This window comes from Gambusia affinis, linkage group LG11, assembly GCF_019740435.1.
Source record: "Gambusia affinis linkage group LG11, SWU_Gaff_1.0, whole genome shotgun sequence".
Taxonomy (NCBI): Eukaryota; Metazoa; Chordata; class Actinopteri; order Cyprinodontiformes; family Poeciliidae; genus Gambusia; species Gambusia affinis.
Window position 1 is genome coordinate 9,161,098 of NC_057878.1, and position 15,497 is coordinate 9,176,594.

Consider the following 15,497-nt stretch of genomic DNA (forward strand, 5'->3'; position numbering starts at 1 on the left):
GCTTCCTGCAGTGGAAACACACGTTTAATCACAGTCTGAAGTCTTTTGCCTCTTTTGCAAGTCTTTTTTAGTCCTCTTAATGTTCAGTAATATCCAATCATCTCTGCCAGATGAAGAAACCCAACCCCAAAGCATGATGCTGCCACCACTGTGGCTCACCATGAGGATGATGGGGTTTTTTAGGCTTACATGCACTAAGCAGTTTGAAAACCACATGTTTTTCTTCCTCTTGATATTTTCAGTCTTTTTGTTTGACTATCACAAAAAAGCCAAACGAAATAGACCAAAGCTGATGGTTATTAGTCCTGTGGCAAAATCCTGAAAAGTTTAATGGGTGTGGATACTGGACAACTTGGATGACAAAACAATGGATTTAAACCTGGGAGGTTTGAGATGCTTTTTGGAAAGGTTGCAATTTTTTTAACCGCCTTTCGACTGATACTGAGAAAACTCTTGTCTTGTTTCCCAGGGCTTGCACCAGGCAGCGGATGCTGAGTGGTTCTTTTGAAGGGCAGCCAGCCAAAGAACGCTCAATACTCAGTGTGCAGCACCACATACGACAAGAGCGCAGGTCTGACACATGCATACACAGGCACATGTTTAAGTGAGCATGTATTCCTGTTGACGTCCAGTATTAAGCCGTGAACGCTCCTCATCTTTGCTCACCGTTTCCTCAGATCTCTGCGACATGGATCCACCAGTCAGAGGATCAGCCGGGGGAAGTCGCTGGAAACGCTCACCCAGGATGTAAGCATACATCCTGAGTTGCATCCAATTTGTTTCTCTTTGTCTCTTCCTTTCTTCTTTTTAGTACTAAAACGGTTACATCACAAATGAAAGCATGTTTGCATTTAATTACGAGCAAAACACCGCATACAAGTATGTATTTATGCCATTAGTTTTTACACAGATTGATGGTAATTCAATCCGAAGGTGTGTAATGCCATGTGGTTTTTTTTTTCCCCAGCATTCCAGCACAGTGCGCTACCGCAATGCTCAGAGGGAGGACAGTGAGATCAAGATGATCCAAGAAAAGAAAGAACAGGCAGAAATGAAAAGGTATTTGCAGGAAAAAAAAGAGTCACACAGCAAAGGGAACCTTTAAAAAAAAATCCACAGTGCTCTATCTTTGTAATCCCTTTGCATGATTATCTGCTTGCCACACAACCTCTGTGCTTGTCTGAGCAGAAAGGTTCAGGAGGAGGAGCTCAGGGAAAACCACCCTTACTTTGATAAGCCTCTTTTCATCGTGGGTCGTGAGCATCGCTTCAGGAACTTCTGCAGGATGATCGTCCGAGCGCGCTTCAATGCGTAAGATTTCTCCAAATAGATACATAATAAATATCCAGTTTCTTTTGGAAACAAAATTATATCAATGATAATAATTGATCTGCGTTAAATGACTGACTCAAGGTGATTTAAACCTTTGAAATACACTGTAATACCATGACGTTATTGTATATTTTCTGTTTCATCGTCTTTCATACCTAGATCAAAAACTGACCCGATAACAGGAGCAGTGAAGAACACCAAATACCATCAGCTGTAGTAAGTGTGGCTCATAATTGTTCGTCATGTGTTCTTTCCAAAACTGTAGTTTGGATTAGTACGTTATATGCATTACATCTTAGTCACTGTGAAACAAAATTCAGAAAAGCTGCCTCTGTTACTGAGTCTGCAGATACATCCCTTGATGTGTTTTATTTTCTCTTTTATCAAACCCACTTTATCTGAATTTTCTCTACATATGTAATTATTAGCATGAAAGAAATCCAGTTTCCTCTGGGGACAGAAATAAATATGCCACTAGCAGGCTCTCACACAAGCTGAGATTATGCAACCATTTGATTAATGTCTTGTAGAGGTGACACATGTGGGACACTGGCTTCAAAGGTCAGGAATTCCCTACTCTTGATGTAATTGGTAACACAATTGAAAGACATTTTGATAAAAAGAGGAGGTCTAAGCACAGTTTCTATTAGAATCAAAGTGAGCGTAGCACACTAGACAGTAAAATTACTGTTTTGTGAATTAATTTGCTATCCTTTGCGTCATATCCAGTGTTTCAGCCACATGCTAATATTTGAACTGTAGGCTAATTAAAATTCCACATCTGCTTTTTGAAACTAGCTCATAAATTGCTACTGATGTGTCTGTCCTCACAGTGATCTTCTGGGCTTAGTCACCTATCTGGACTGGGTGATGATTGTGGTGACCATCTGCTCCTGCATCTCCATGATGTTTGAATCACCCTTCACCAGGGTCATGCACGTCCCCACTCTGCAGGTATTAGAACCCAGATGGATGGTCGGTCACATGTGCCAACAGGCAGATTCACGGAGGAACAGATGTCGCCGTAATCAGGACGTCTGTTTCAGATTGGGGAGTATGTGTTTGTGATATTCATGAGCATCGAACTCAACCTAAAGATCATGGCCGACGGCCTGTTCTTCACTCCTACGGCCGTTATCCGGGACTTTGGAGGAGTGATGGACATCTTCATCTATCTTGTGAGTAATAAGCTTTTTCCTTGAAATATATTAAGTGATATGATTCTGAGGCAATAATAATAACAATAATGTTTACTATGAGGAGAAAAACAGAGTACTGACTTCTTTAAAAATACGACAGTGGTAATGTAGACTTTACAAAGAAAGTGAAAACACAAGAAAGATGTTGCCACCCTCTTTGTTTTGGCTCTTTGCAATATTGATGTACGAAAAACAACAAAATACTCATGATGTTGTATAATTCTGCCCATCGGCCTACACATTAGTCAGGAGTTGTTTTTCTGTCATTAATTAGCATCTTTATTTCCTCGTATTTTAAGTTCTTGCACCAAAATTCCTTGACGTGTCAATGAGTGGTAGACAGTAATGTGTTGTTTATCAGCTACAGGGATGAAAGCATTATTGGGATAAGAATTAATCATCCTGAAACTAAAAAAAAAAGCTCCAATTTAGGATATTTGTAAATCACCCAAAATTACTGGATGATTAGGATTGATATTTTTGCTGTATGAAATATTCCTCTGCTGTAGCGTCAGTAAAAAGAACAATTAAGGCTGTATTCAGGTTTCAAAATGGGATTTAATGCAATTTTTCTATACTTTATTATAATTGGTGTTGGGATTTAATAATTAATTCAGTCAAGGGCGAGATTTGTTTTTATGGAGCTATTCCGTGTTTATGTTTGCAGTGATAGATTTCAAATCAGAATTGATATCAAGACTTTTCTCAGTCCCACTGGTACAGATTTTGAAATGGAACTGCTGCCCAAATAAGTGTAAAATAACCCTGAAGCCAGGTTTCATCCCAACCTGTGAAACATCCAGATAATAAAACTTGACTACTGTATAAGACAAATCTTCTGTAGCTAGAAATTAAGAGTTTAGAAATGTCTGAAATTTTATACATTTGTTGGATTCCTGAAATAAGACTCGAAGAGTGCCTTGACACATCAAATGTTGTTATATTTTTTAATCTAATGCAGGTTTTCAGCCGTCTTCTTATTCATATGTGTCCTTGCAGACATTAACATAGTTGTGTTTTTACCATCTAATCACAAAAACTTTTATCCTAAGGCACTCTATTGTCTTATTGTAATATTATTATCCTGTTTCCCTTAGTGTAGGTGTTATAAGGTTTCTTTTTAAGTCTCTCTGCTGTGTTTTGTTCTGCACTGTAGGTGAGTCTGATCTTTCTCTGCTGGCTTCCTACTGACGTCCCCCCTGAGTCCGGAGCTCAGCTGCTGATGATGCTGCGCTGCCTCCGCCCGCTCAGGATCTTCAAGCTGGTTCCTCAGATGAGGAAGGTTGTGCGGGAGGTTCTTAAAGGATTCAAGGAGATTTTCCTGGTTAGTGCTCAAGTATAACTTTTCAAAATCTTGCGATTTTGATTGAGTAGTCTGTTGTTGGACTCCTTCAGCTTTTTCTGCTCTTTGATAATTGTCTCTCAGGTTTCCATTCTGCTTCTCACGCTGATGCTGGTGTTCGCAAGCTTTGGAGTTCAACTGTTCGCCGGAAAGCTGGCCAAATGCAACGACCCACGAATCCTTAAACGGGTACTGAAAGAAAGATAATCTCCTTATAAACTTTCCTTTCCTGCACCGTACTCCCTGTGGAGAACATCCAGCTCAGTAAATAAAAGTGGTTAAATCCAGCACTTCTACTGGTCCTGGTCTCTAAAAGCAGTCTTGATACTTTTCTACAGGTTTTAACTGATATGTTGTCTGATACTAACTTTTATTCTCTAGTTCTTACATGAGATTTTTTCTTATTACTATTTTCTGTTTTGTTTTTATGTCTTTATTTTATCAACTGTTAATGAGAATGAAAACATCAAAGCTACTTCTCTGTGGGAATTAATTAATTAATGTTCCTATCATGACTTGCATATAGATCTGGAGAATATTTTTTTTTTACCTTAAATATAATACTTTAATGTTATTTTATTAAACAAAACATTATGAAGTAAATACACAGCGATTAAAATTCAGCATTTAACTAGAGTTTGAAACCAGAATTTTTTTTCCTAATCATCTCTAACTTGTAAGGTCAAACACTGACAAATTTGTTTTTCTCTCCTTTTCATTAAATGCTTAAAAACTAAGAACTTCCACAATTTTCTGTCTGTAACTGTACCAACTAACACCCCATAGTCTAATATGCATTACTTGTATATATTTAGTTAAAAATGTGTTAAAGGTCATGGGCAAATACATTGACACACATAAGAAAATGATCTTGGAGCTCTTTCTTTTACTACTTGATTCTAAACGTCCACCCTTCTTAATGAATTTGCAGCACAATTATCATCTTTTTCTTAAGAATCAGCAAGTCAGACCACAACAAAAGCTTGTTTCTACTTTGCTTTTGTTTCATTCATTCATTTATTGTGTAAAATGTGTGATCCTACCCAGGAGGATTGCTATGGCATCTTCCGGATAAATGTGAGTGTTTCCCGAAATCTCAACCTGCTGAAGCTGAAGGCTGAGGAGAAGAAACCTGGTTTCTGGGTACCAAGAGTCTGGTAGGACTTTCTGGTTTTGATATTATTTTCTTATAAAGCCGCTAAACAGAACCAGTGACTGTATCAACCAATCTTCTGACTTTCCAGGGCAAATCCTCGAAATTTTAACTTTGACAATGTCGGCAATGCTATGTTGGCTCTCTTTGAAGTTCTGTCCCTGAAAGGCTGGGTAGAGGTCCGAGACGTCATTATTCACCGAGTTGGGCCGGTAACAATCTTCAGCTAAAATCATTTTTCCCTGTACTTTTTTTTTCTATATTAAACAGAAATTATCATTACCGTGCTTTAACTCATACACTTATGTCTCTGCAGATCCATGGCATCTACATCCATGTCTTTGTGTTTCTGGGATGCATGATCGGCCTCACGCTGTTCGTCGGAGTCGTCATAGCGAACTTCAATGAGAACAAAGTAGGAGCAATGGATTGAAATACTACTACTGACGAATTCCTGTCAATATTTTTTTTCAGGGACAGTGCCTGTGTTTTGCCTCAGCTTCATGATTCCAGTGTTGTTGTTGTTTTCTTTTCTCTTTGACTTTCAGGGCACTGCCCTGCTAACAGTGGACCAGAGGAGATGGGAGGATCTGAAGAGCCGACTGAAAATAGCCCAACCGCTCCACCTGCCCCCCCGCCCAGGTACAATGAAGCATACTAACGCGGAAAAATGTACATCAAAGGCTTTCCGAATAACTACAGAGCCAGAGCGTCAAGCTTAACATTATAAAAACATCACGTCCGCCCCTGTTCTGTGATTGATTGTGTACTGCGTGCATGTGTCTGCTAGCTCATCGCTAAACAGCACCTGCATGATTAATTCATGTTTAATAGTCCTTGTTTTTGGCAACGGATTGATGCCTTGAGGAATTAATTGTGACACTCAAATGATGACTAGCAGCAGTAACAGCAAAACCCGAATATGAAGGCAGATCAAGCAAATGGCTCAGACACTGAATGTCACACCCTTCTACAAGGAAATTAATCACATTCTCGCACCTCACTTGAATTTAAAAACAAGCTCTGGTGTCAATTTATGCTTGTACACAAATATCCAGCTTTCTTTCATGCGTGTCTAAGTGGTAAGCATAGGGAAGTACTGCATCCTTATTGAGTTTGACCACAGATTCACGCAGCTTCCTTCACTTATGTGCGTAGAATCATGGGAACAGTCAAGGCGCCTCTGAGGCACCGTGGGAAATTGCTTGTTAGTACAGGCAGGGCTGAGGACTAACAGCAAATCGATGGCTTCGGTTTTAGTCAGCAGTGCCGCTTTCCCCAGCTTTAACAGCCAGACTGATCCACGTCCAGAGGTGTTTGTCGCTGGTGAGCCATTGGAGCACTGAGCTGATTACGTCCTCACGCCTGCGAAAACGTCAGTGTGGACAGTGCTTACGCTTTGCAAGAGCTGAAACTGATTGAAAGCTCTGTTTGTGAAAAATTAAATGCAAAAATAGTGCCTGTGAAGTGAGCTAATTTTTGAAACCTCGCAGCAACAACATAAAAGTTCCAGCACAGGAACTAGTGACATCCAAGACATAAATATGTTATGCTTAAAATGTGATTTCAAAGCCTCAAGTAAGATTGTAAAACTTGGCAAATATGCTTATCAGACGGATGGTTCTACTTAAAATTGTATTTGACTCTCTGAAATTACTGCCTTCGAGCAGACATTAAAGCCTCACTGTCTATTACCAAATTTGAGTATATTGTTTGTATTATTTCCAGACAATACGCCCACTCATCTGTATGAATAAAAGTTTTTGAAAGCTGCATAACAGAAGTCTGTTCAAGTCTTAATCAGATCTAGACAGTCGAGAAATGCCATCTTGTGGACACTGAGGGATACTGCGCTGACAACATTTGAGGTGGTTTCAGTGCTGTGTAGACGTATTCATACTTCTTGACTTTGATCACATTTTGTCACATCATAATCTGTGTATTTCATTGTGGTTATTATGCTACAGAACAGGCACAAAGTGTTAAGTGGAGAGAAAATAATCCAAAAACATCCCGATGAAAGAAAATGTGATGCCCATTTCAATATTTAGCTCCCCGTATCATTAACTTTGCATCGACAATCAAATTTTTGACTGTTCTTTGCAAAATTTCTCCATCTCATTCAGATTGAAGAAGCTCTCTGAAAGATAATTTTTCAGGATTTCCAAGTGAACTCTAATCATCCTCAATTTCTGATATAACCCAGAAATTTTTTCTCTAGCTGTATGTCTAGGGTTTCTGTCCTGCTTTCCTCCCAGGATTCTCATGCAGTTATCTCCATTCATCTTCTCTTGGGGTGAATTTATTTAATTTCCCTTTGGGATCAATAAAGCATTTTTGAATTTGAATTACGAGCTTTGCACATCTACAGACTCTACTTTTTACCCATTCTTTAGAAAATAGCTCAACTTCAGTCAGATGGAAGGGAAACATCGGCTCAGTTTGGTACTAAGTGTCAGTTGAGGTAGACAGTCAGGTCTTGGTATTGGTAGGTTTGCATTTTGCCTTTTTTTTTTTTTTTTTTCAATTTTCAGATGATTGATAGAATACCACAGTATTGAACTCTTTGACTTTAATGAATTCTGAAGATCTAACATGAGATATCCAAAGCTTGAGCTATTATTCTAAAACCTTTAAACTTTATCTCTGACCTGTCCGGTGTGTTCATTGGTCTTCATGATGCTATGAGTTCATCACAGAACAGCTACGTTTAAATGTTTACTTGAAACCATGTAGCATTTTCCTTCCACTTCACAATTATGTGGAGTGAATCCTTTTGCAAAGCACTATAAATTTGGAAAATTATATATATATATATTTAATTATTTTTTTTTTTTATGTGTATGTGTTCTTTTCACAGAGAATGCGGGTTTCCGGGCTAAGATGTATGACATTACTCAGCATCCCTTTTTCAAACGCGGCATTGCTGTGTTGGTTTTGGCACAGTCTGTCCTGCTTTCAGTTAAGGTAACATCTATACTTTTTATCGCTCCATAATTTTCTCATTCTTGTCCTTCAGTACAACTAAAAACAAATGTATTTCCTTACTTCTGTAGTGGGATGTAGGTGATGACAAAGTTACCTTTCCTCTTGCCACCATGTCTGTAGTCTTCACCTTTATATTTGTATTGGAAGTAAGTCTGTTTCTGCCTGGGCCTCTTATCATTCTACACGTTTTGATCACTTCCTTCAGTGTGTGTACATGACAGACACATATTGTGATGTTTTTATTTTGTTTTGTAGGTGACAATGAAGCTGATAGCCATGTCTCCAGCTGGGTACTGGCAGAGCCGACGAAATCGTTACGATCTGCTGGTCACTTCACTGGGTGTCATTTGGATTGTTCTGCACTTCTCTTTATTGGTTAGAGAAATATCTTTTGTCACCAAGGGGAATTTATTTATGAGATGAGTACAGCACATGCAACTGTCTTTTCTTTTTTAATTTATTTTTTTATATATATATACCCTTGTAGAATGCATATACATACATGATGGGAACGTGTGTGATCGTCTTCAGGTTCTTCACGATATGTGGGAAACATGTGAGTATGTTTGCCTCAAAGTCACCTCCCCTTTACCTCATAAATAATTTCTACCCGGGCATAAAATCTTGTGACTCTTAATACATGTGTCTGATCCGTGAAGGTGACACTGAAGATGCTGCTGCTGACCGTGGTGGTAAGCATGTACAAGAGCTTCTTTATCATCGTGGGTATGTTCCTCCTGCTCCTGTGCTACGCTTTCGCTGGAGTCGTTCTCTTTGGAACGGTCAAATACGGCGAGAACATAAACCGGTAACTGTCGCTTATTTTCTGACCTTCTTGTTTAGTTTTGTTTTCTTCTGCTCTTCTAAAGGAGGTGAAGGCTGGAGATGCAGTAAATCATGTCTTTGTACATTTATTAGATTTTTTTTTTTTCCATTTTCTTTTTTTTTTTTCTTCATATGGCAGGCATGCCAACTTCTCCACAGCAGGCAAAGCCATCACTGTTCTTTTCCGTATTGTCACAGGAGAAGATTGGAATAAGATCATGCATGACTGCATGGTAAGATGAGCTGCAAATACATCAGATAAAGAAACATACTGGAGGATGATGTGTCCCTAATCTAAAGAAACATAGTAACACTTTATTTAAAGAGGTGTGCACAAGACTGACATGAACATAGATATGACATAACAGGTTTACGACTGTTGTCATGACTGTCATTTGGCAAATGAGACTTTTAATGAAAATTTCCATTAAAGCTTGAATTAAAAATGTCAAGTTTGCTTTATTCTATAAATAATGACACTTTTAACACAAAGTTCTGTTGAAACTTTCATTAAAAGTCCATTAAAATTGTCAACTTTGCATTAAAACTGACATTATTTACCAAATCACTCTGCATGACAACAAACGCTCACGAAGACTCCTTCATGTTCATGACAGGTGTTATGTCATAAATGTGACGGTGTCATGTCAGTCTTATGCACACCCCTCCAAATAAATGTTACCAAAACACCTATGCTTAAGTTTTCTACTGAAAGGTTGAAACCTTTTTTTGCTGTTGATCAAAAACTACAATTATACTTTGACCTCCAGTTCAGTAGTTTTAGAAGAACTATTTTATAAAAGAAGTATTTTAACAGTTTACTAAGTTCAGCATGCTCTATTTTAATTTCCTGTTTGTTACATGTAATTTTTTGTTTAAATTTTTATGATAAAAAAATATTACTTGTTTTTTTTTTTCTTTTTTTTTTTACGGTTTCTAGGTTCAACCTCCATTCTGTACCCCTGACAAACATCGGTACTGGGAGACTGATTGTGGCAACTATGCAGGAGCATTGATTTACTTCTGTTCATTCTACGTTATCATAGCATATATTATGCTCAACCTTCTTGTAGGTCAGTGTTTTTTCTGTGCCTGTTCTGTGTCTTTTATAAACATGGTCTGTCATGTACTTAGTTTAGAACCAGTAAGCATATTAATGGAAGCTTTATTAACGTCTGGCTAATTTTGTGTAAATTTAAGTGAGTTAATATTTAATAGCTAGGGTTTGAGCAGTTTTCTCTTTACAGTTGCCTGGTAACATCACATGACACATTCAGACAGGAAATGCAGCTTGCCTCTGTCTTACAGTGAACATATTCTGAAAGGATGAAATACTTTGATACTTAGGAAAAACTGAGATTCCTTAGATTAACAATGTGCCCAACTATGGGCATGAAAATAACTTAACAATATCAGGAGTTGACAAAACTCAACGGACCTTTTAACAGAAAAGCCTCCGATCCAATACTTGGGATTGGCTAAGGACATTCCATGAAATCTGTTTTATAACATGAATACAGATAATGACTGCTGCTAATCTATAAATGTTACAAGATATAATTTAGATCAAAGGTAAAAAAAAAAAATAATAATCTTTCAATACATACAAAATAACATTTTTATTTTTTTGGATTTCCTAACTAAAAGTAAATTTTTAATTACTGAAATTTGAGCCGTTTATAAATTTGTTTCAAATTTATAAACGGCTGATGATGTTGACCTACGTTTCACTTTTGTTCCAGCTTAGACTGTGGTCCAAGCTGGATCCTGTTCCTACACTTCCATTAAACATAGAGTGCAGGATATCCATAACTATAAAATCTATATCTTCTTTGTTGGTATCAAATAGCCTTTTCAGTTACATACCAGTAATTGTGATAAAATTAGGAAACAAAATTAGTTAAACATTTGATTACTCTCCTGTTAAAACTCCCCAAGCTTCTTACTTCGGTGATTTAGCTATTCTAATGAGGGAAGATTATTTGTTGTTTTTGAATTAAGGCTATTTCTAATATGTGTATTGATTTAATATCATTTTTACTTTTTTTTTTTTTTACTATCAGAGCTAGAACTCTGAATTTAGCAGTCTAATTTGATGTTAAAAGATGACTGTGGCAATGCAAGCTATATTTTAATTATTATATATCCATTATTATCTATTCTAACATTTTTGCTGCAGCCATCATTGTGGAGAACTTCTCTCTCTTCTACTCCACTGAAGAAGACCAGCTGCTGAGTTATAACGACCTGAGGCACTTCCAAATCATCTGGAACATGGTGGATGACAAACGGGAGGTCAGAAATTAGCAAGGACGTTTGTGGAAACCATATAGGACACAAAGGGTTAATATAGAGAGCATGTGAGGGAGGCGAGAAAGTAACTAGAGAACCTGATCTTTAATTACAGGTTTGATTCCTTCAAATTTAACCATCACTTAATTGCAATACGAACTTGTTCAGTCAAGGCACGTGTAGCAGAAATGCAAAGGTTTGCAGTGGACTTTGCCATTCTTGCTATGCTTTGACAAAACTCTTAACGACATTTTTTATGAAACATTTGTTGCCTGAAAAGCTTTTGTCAGCATGTCTTAATATACCCTTTACCTTTGTTCCTGTTTGTATATATATACACTAATATGTATATATATATAGGGAGTGATCCCAACATCCAGGGTGAAGTTTCTGCTTCGTCTGCTTAGAGGAAGGCTGGAAGTGGACCTGGACAAGGACAAACTCCTGTTTAAACACATGTGCTATGAAATGGAGCGACTTCACAGTGGAGGAGATGTGACATTTCACGATGTGCTGAGGTGATGGTCAAGTGCTACATATTGTCTTACTTATGCACTCATGATGTTAAATACTTTAATACTGGGGTTTCCGAACATGTTTGCCCTCATATATAAATAAACCAATCAAAAAAAAAAAAGTGGAAAAATATTAGTGTGTATTGGAAAATGAAAGAAACAAATGTAATATATATTCATTATGTGCATTTTCTATTATTTGTTACATTTCATGTTCTTGTAATAAAATGGAAAACATGTCGAATGGTGTAACAGATTTATTAGCGCTACTTAAACCTTGCATTCATCTGAAAAATTCAAAGCTCCAAGTGTTTTCTTTGAGGTTAGAACCAAAAACTTTTTGTGCTTCCTGAAAAGGGAGGGTAATATTTTCTGCCGAACAAAGTAAAGAACCTACTGAAATAGAAATTTTGATCATTTTGTACATGCAGAGCAGAAGTAGGCTCACCTTACTTAAATCCAACACTCTAGATAAACATTTTCTTGGGGTTTGTAGCATCACACTACTCATGAGCAAATTTTGATCAAAAGGGGTATTTTATTGATTTTAAACAAGGACACTGATAAACAAGAAGTTTATGGGTCCTTTTTCCAACAGCCATCTAAAAATCTGACAAAAATCACATCATTTAAAAACAAAAATGTGCTATAAAATTTAGTCTTTAGGAAAATATTAATGAGACGTATGTGTCCATTTGCCCAGCATGCTGTCGTATCGCTCGGTGGACATTAGGAAGTCTCTCCAGCTGGAGGAGCTGTTGGCCAGGGAACAGCTGGAGTACACCATTGAAGAGGAGGTCGCCAAGCAGACCATCCGCATGTGGCTCAAGAAATGCCTTAAACGCATCCGGGCGGTAAGTCACTCAGCAGACCACGCTTGTCTTTTCCACGCTTGACTCACAAGTGCGTTCGCTGTCCGTGCATGACGCCGTCCTTTAATGCGTGCATGCTTACAGAAGCAGCATCAGTCGTGCAGCATCATCCACAGCCTGAGAGAGAGCCAGCAGCAGGAGCTGAGCTCTTTCCTCAACCCTCCCAGCATAGAAACCACGGTGCCGAGTGAAGACCACAATGCTAACAACCCAGCCAACCCCTCGCAGCCTGAGGTAAAGCCCCCACATCTAAACCACGGCTCCACACACAGTCTCACACGCTCGCAGCGTGATTTTACGCAGACACATCACACAATCAGCAGGTATGCTTTTGCACTGGTGCAACAAAGGATATCTTGTCTTTGTTTAGATGAGTGGCCTCCAGCAGCTTCTGAGCCCCACGTTGTCAGACAGAGGAGGGTACAGACAGGACTCCACAGACCTGGGGAGACCACAGAGAAAGTTGGGACAGTGGCGGCTGCCTGCAGGTTTGTTCGCTTCTGTACTCTCTCTTGTACAAGTTACAGATTTTGTAGAAGAGAATTGTGTAAAATTGAACAAAAACTTCCTCGTCTTCTCTCTGCTAGGGAAAGCGAGGAAGCTTGTAACTTTTTTCTTTTTTAATAAAAGTTGAGATGTGGGTGAATATGTTCCAAGTGAAGAGAGCAGTATAAAAAATCAGAATATGAAATTAATACCATTTATGATTGGATCTCGGGTCACTTGTCATGTCATTGCACAGTTGCCTAAGCGAACGTGCAGGTTTGCTGATGTTTCTTCAAAAAGAAAAAGAAAAATCTTTCTGGTGATCTGATTTGACAGAATTGTTAAAGTACATCCTGAAAAATGTGACTTATTTCCATTTCTCAGCAACCAGCATAGCAGTGTCTTCAATTATTTGTGCACTTTTCCCCAGTTAGCATTATTTTCCCAGTATAGTGTCAACAGAGTGACAGTAATTCTCAAAATGCTAAAGGTCACAGAAGATCTAAAATTGACATATTCAAAAAGGAAAGGAAAATTTGGCTGTATATATTATCCTTGCAACAATCCACAACAATATAGTCGGGATACATGAAAGCTACGTCTCAGAACAACCTATGGATTGTGGGTACTGATCTTGACTCAAGTAAACCTTTAGTTTGTCAAAATGGAATTTGTCAAAATTAGTATTGGTACTCAATATTCTCTGCAAATTCTCTGTTTTTGCTGTCAGGTCGCACGAGTGTCAAATCTATCGTTTGCAAGATGAACCCTGCCAACGACGAGGCCTCTTCGGGGTCAGAGGTGAAGAAGTGGTGGACCCGTCAGCTGACTGTGGAGAGCGACGAGAGCGGAGACGACCTCATCGACATTTAGAGACGTCCGACAGATGTATTCTTTCCTCTTTACAGATCAAATGGGAAGCTTGGTGGTGGATTCAGACCTTTTCGCTTCTTGAAAACGGTGTCGCCGCTTCATTTTACCACTACTTTTATCAGAAGGGTTCGATCAGCTGTGCGTGAAGCTTTACCTGGAGTGGATCTTTGACTGAGGCAGCCATTTATCATGGATTGGTGTTATGTGTCCCATGTGCTGTCCACTGCTGAGTTTTTCTATGCAGGCGCATCTGGTGTAAAAGCAGACTGTTGACTTAGGCCATACATTAGGTGTATTCAAGAACCCAACCGAGAAGCTGCTGCAGTGTGAGTTTTCTACGGTTTCATGTCAATAGCTTAATCAACGTCTGTCCTTCGATGTCTTTGATTTCTCTTGAGTTTTTCAGTGGTGATTGTTAACTGTTGTTTGTCTCATTGTCACTTTATACAAAAACAAGTCATCTTGTTGTTTTTTTTTTTATCTGGACAAGAAAATGGAAAAAAAAATATATATATACAGTTTTGACTGTGAATGTATTTAAAGTTACATCAGTGTGTATTTGTGCAGCTTTAAAACGACTATTTTGTAAGTTATTAGAAAAACTTATATTTATTATTCTATTAAAGGCCTGTTGGGCATTTATGAGAAAAACAGTGGTGTCACTGTCTTTGTACGTGGCTTCAGGAATTTTAAATAGATTTTTTTTTTTTTAAGAAAAAAAAGTTACATACAGGTGAACACAATGAAAATATTACATACAGTGGTGGTTTGCCCATGTAAGGCCAATATGCCTCTACCTGAAGCGCCATTTGGTCAGACACAATCACCCAGCACTGAAACGTCTATATGGGCCACTGAAACAAAAATAGAACTCTGACTTTAATCTGCCATGTTAAAAGTCACTTATGTTTCTCCAGAAATGTTGCCAGGAGGTGTCTCTGAGGGCTGTCAATCAACATTGTGTACATGTTGCTTAATGTGCTAATGGCAAAGAAACAACTTGCCGTTCCAGGAAAAGCCTACATCGGTGGCCATGCTAACTAGTCTGAGCATTGGTGGCAGGCTCAGCTGATGGGGAGAAGCTGTAGCGTCACAGAGAGCAATGGAGAGAGTGTGAGCAGCGCGTATACATGCTTGATTGACAACGCTGAAACACTTCTGACTGAGTGGCCAATTTCTGTAGTTATCGTTGGAAGAAGGCAATGAAGCTTTATTTTGTTTTTCCTCACATATTATCTGTCTTGCACTATGCTATCACAACACAGTGAAAATTTTAACAGATACGTAAGTAAATATATTTATTATAATAGTTACATACCCCACACGTGTAGCTCTTTTTAGCAGGTTCTTTTTTTGATCAGATAAAGTCTCTCCATAGGTTTTGCATAGCTTGTCTCAAACCCTGGTTGTGATGCTGACTTACTGGCATCCTGAGTAAAGAGCAACAAGAATTGTTTACAAGATTAACCCTGGAGGAGAGAGGAGGAGATTTTCTTGCTTCTTCTTTACATGCTTATTAGTCTCATATAAACGTTACTACTACAAATATTACATCTTGCTTTTCTTCATGGCTCGTTTTACACAATAGTTTATAGGATAGTCTCTTCTAAACACAAAGAC

The 15,497-nt window shown here is 38.3% G+C and overlaps 1 protein-coding gene across 3 annotated transcripts in view; it reads left to right on the forward strand.

Moving 5' to 3' along the window:
- Positions 1 to 14,528, forward strand: part of nalcn (sodium leak channel, non-selective) — a 74,386-nt gene extending 59,858 nt beyond the window's left edge. For 2 of the 3 annotated variants that reach the window (XM_044132072.1, XM_044132073.1), the window contains exons 20-45: positions 470 to 571; positions 678 to 747; positions 968 to 1,059; positions 1,189 to 1,311; positions 1,492 to 1,548; positions 2,166 to 2,286; positions 2,379 to 2,510; positions 3,688 to 3,855; positions 3,958 to 4,062; positions 4,921 to 5,030; positions 5,118 to 5,238; positions 5,343 to 5,441; positions 5,575 to 5,668; positions 7,887 to 7,993; positions 8,083 to 8,160; positions 8,270 to 8,389; positions 8,502 to 8,570; positions 8,674 to 8,822; positions 8,979 to 9,072; positions 9,780 to 9,912; positions 11,019 to 11,134; positions 11,492 to 11,649; positions 12,350 to 12,500; positions 12,603 to 12,752; positions 12,889 to 13,006; positions 13,735 to 14,515. In XM_044132072.1, the coding sequence (XP_043988007.1) occupies positions 470 to 571; positions 678 to 747; positions 968 to 1,059; positions 1,189 to 1,311; positions 1,492 to 1,548; positions 2,166 to 2,286; positions 2,379 to 2,510; positions 3,688 to 3,855; positions 3,958 to 4,062; positions 4,921 to 5,030; positions 5,118 to 5,238; positions 5,343 to 5,441; positions 5,575 to 5,668; positions 7,887 to 7,993; positions 8,083 to 8,160; positions 8,270 to 8,389; positions 8,502 to 8,570; positions 8,674 to 8,822; positions 8,979 to 9,072; positions 9,780 to 9,912; positions 11,019 to 11,134; positions 11,492 to 11,649; positions 12,350 to 12,500; positions 12,603 to 12,752; positions 12,889 to 13,006; positions 13,735 to 13,877 (2,980 nt within the window). In that variant the 3' untranslated portion in view covers positions 13,878 to 14,515. Of the gene's footprint in view, positions 1 to 469; positions 572 to 677; positions 748 to 967; positions 1,060 to 1,188; positions 1,312 to 1,491; positions 1,549 to 2,165; positions 2,287 to 2,378; positions 2,511 to 3,687; positions 3,856 to 3,957; positions 4,063 to 4,920; positions 5,031 to 5,117; positions 5,239 to 5,342; positions 5,442 to 5,574; positions 5,669 to 7,886; positions 7,994 to 8,082; positions 8,161 to 8,269; positions 8,390 to 8,501; positions 8,571 to 8,673; positions 8,823 to 8,978; positions 9,073 to 9,779; positions 9,913 to 11,018; positions 11,135 to 11,491; positions 11,650 to 12,349; positions 12,501 to 12,602; positions 12,753 to 12,888; positions 13,007 to 13,734 lie in introns of all 3 variants that reach the window. The other variant, XM_044132071.1, reaches the window with a different exon arrangement.
- Positions 14,529 to 15,497: the final 969 nt, after the last annotated feature.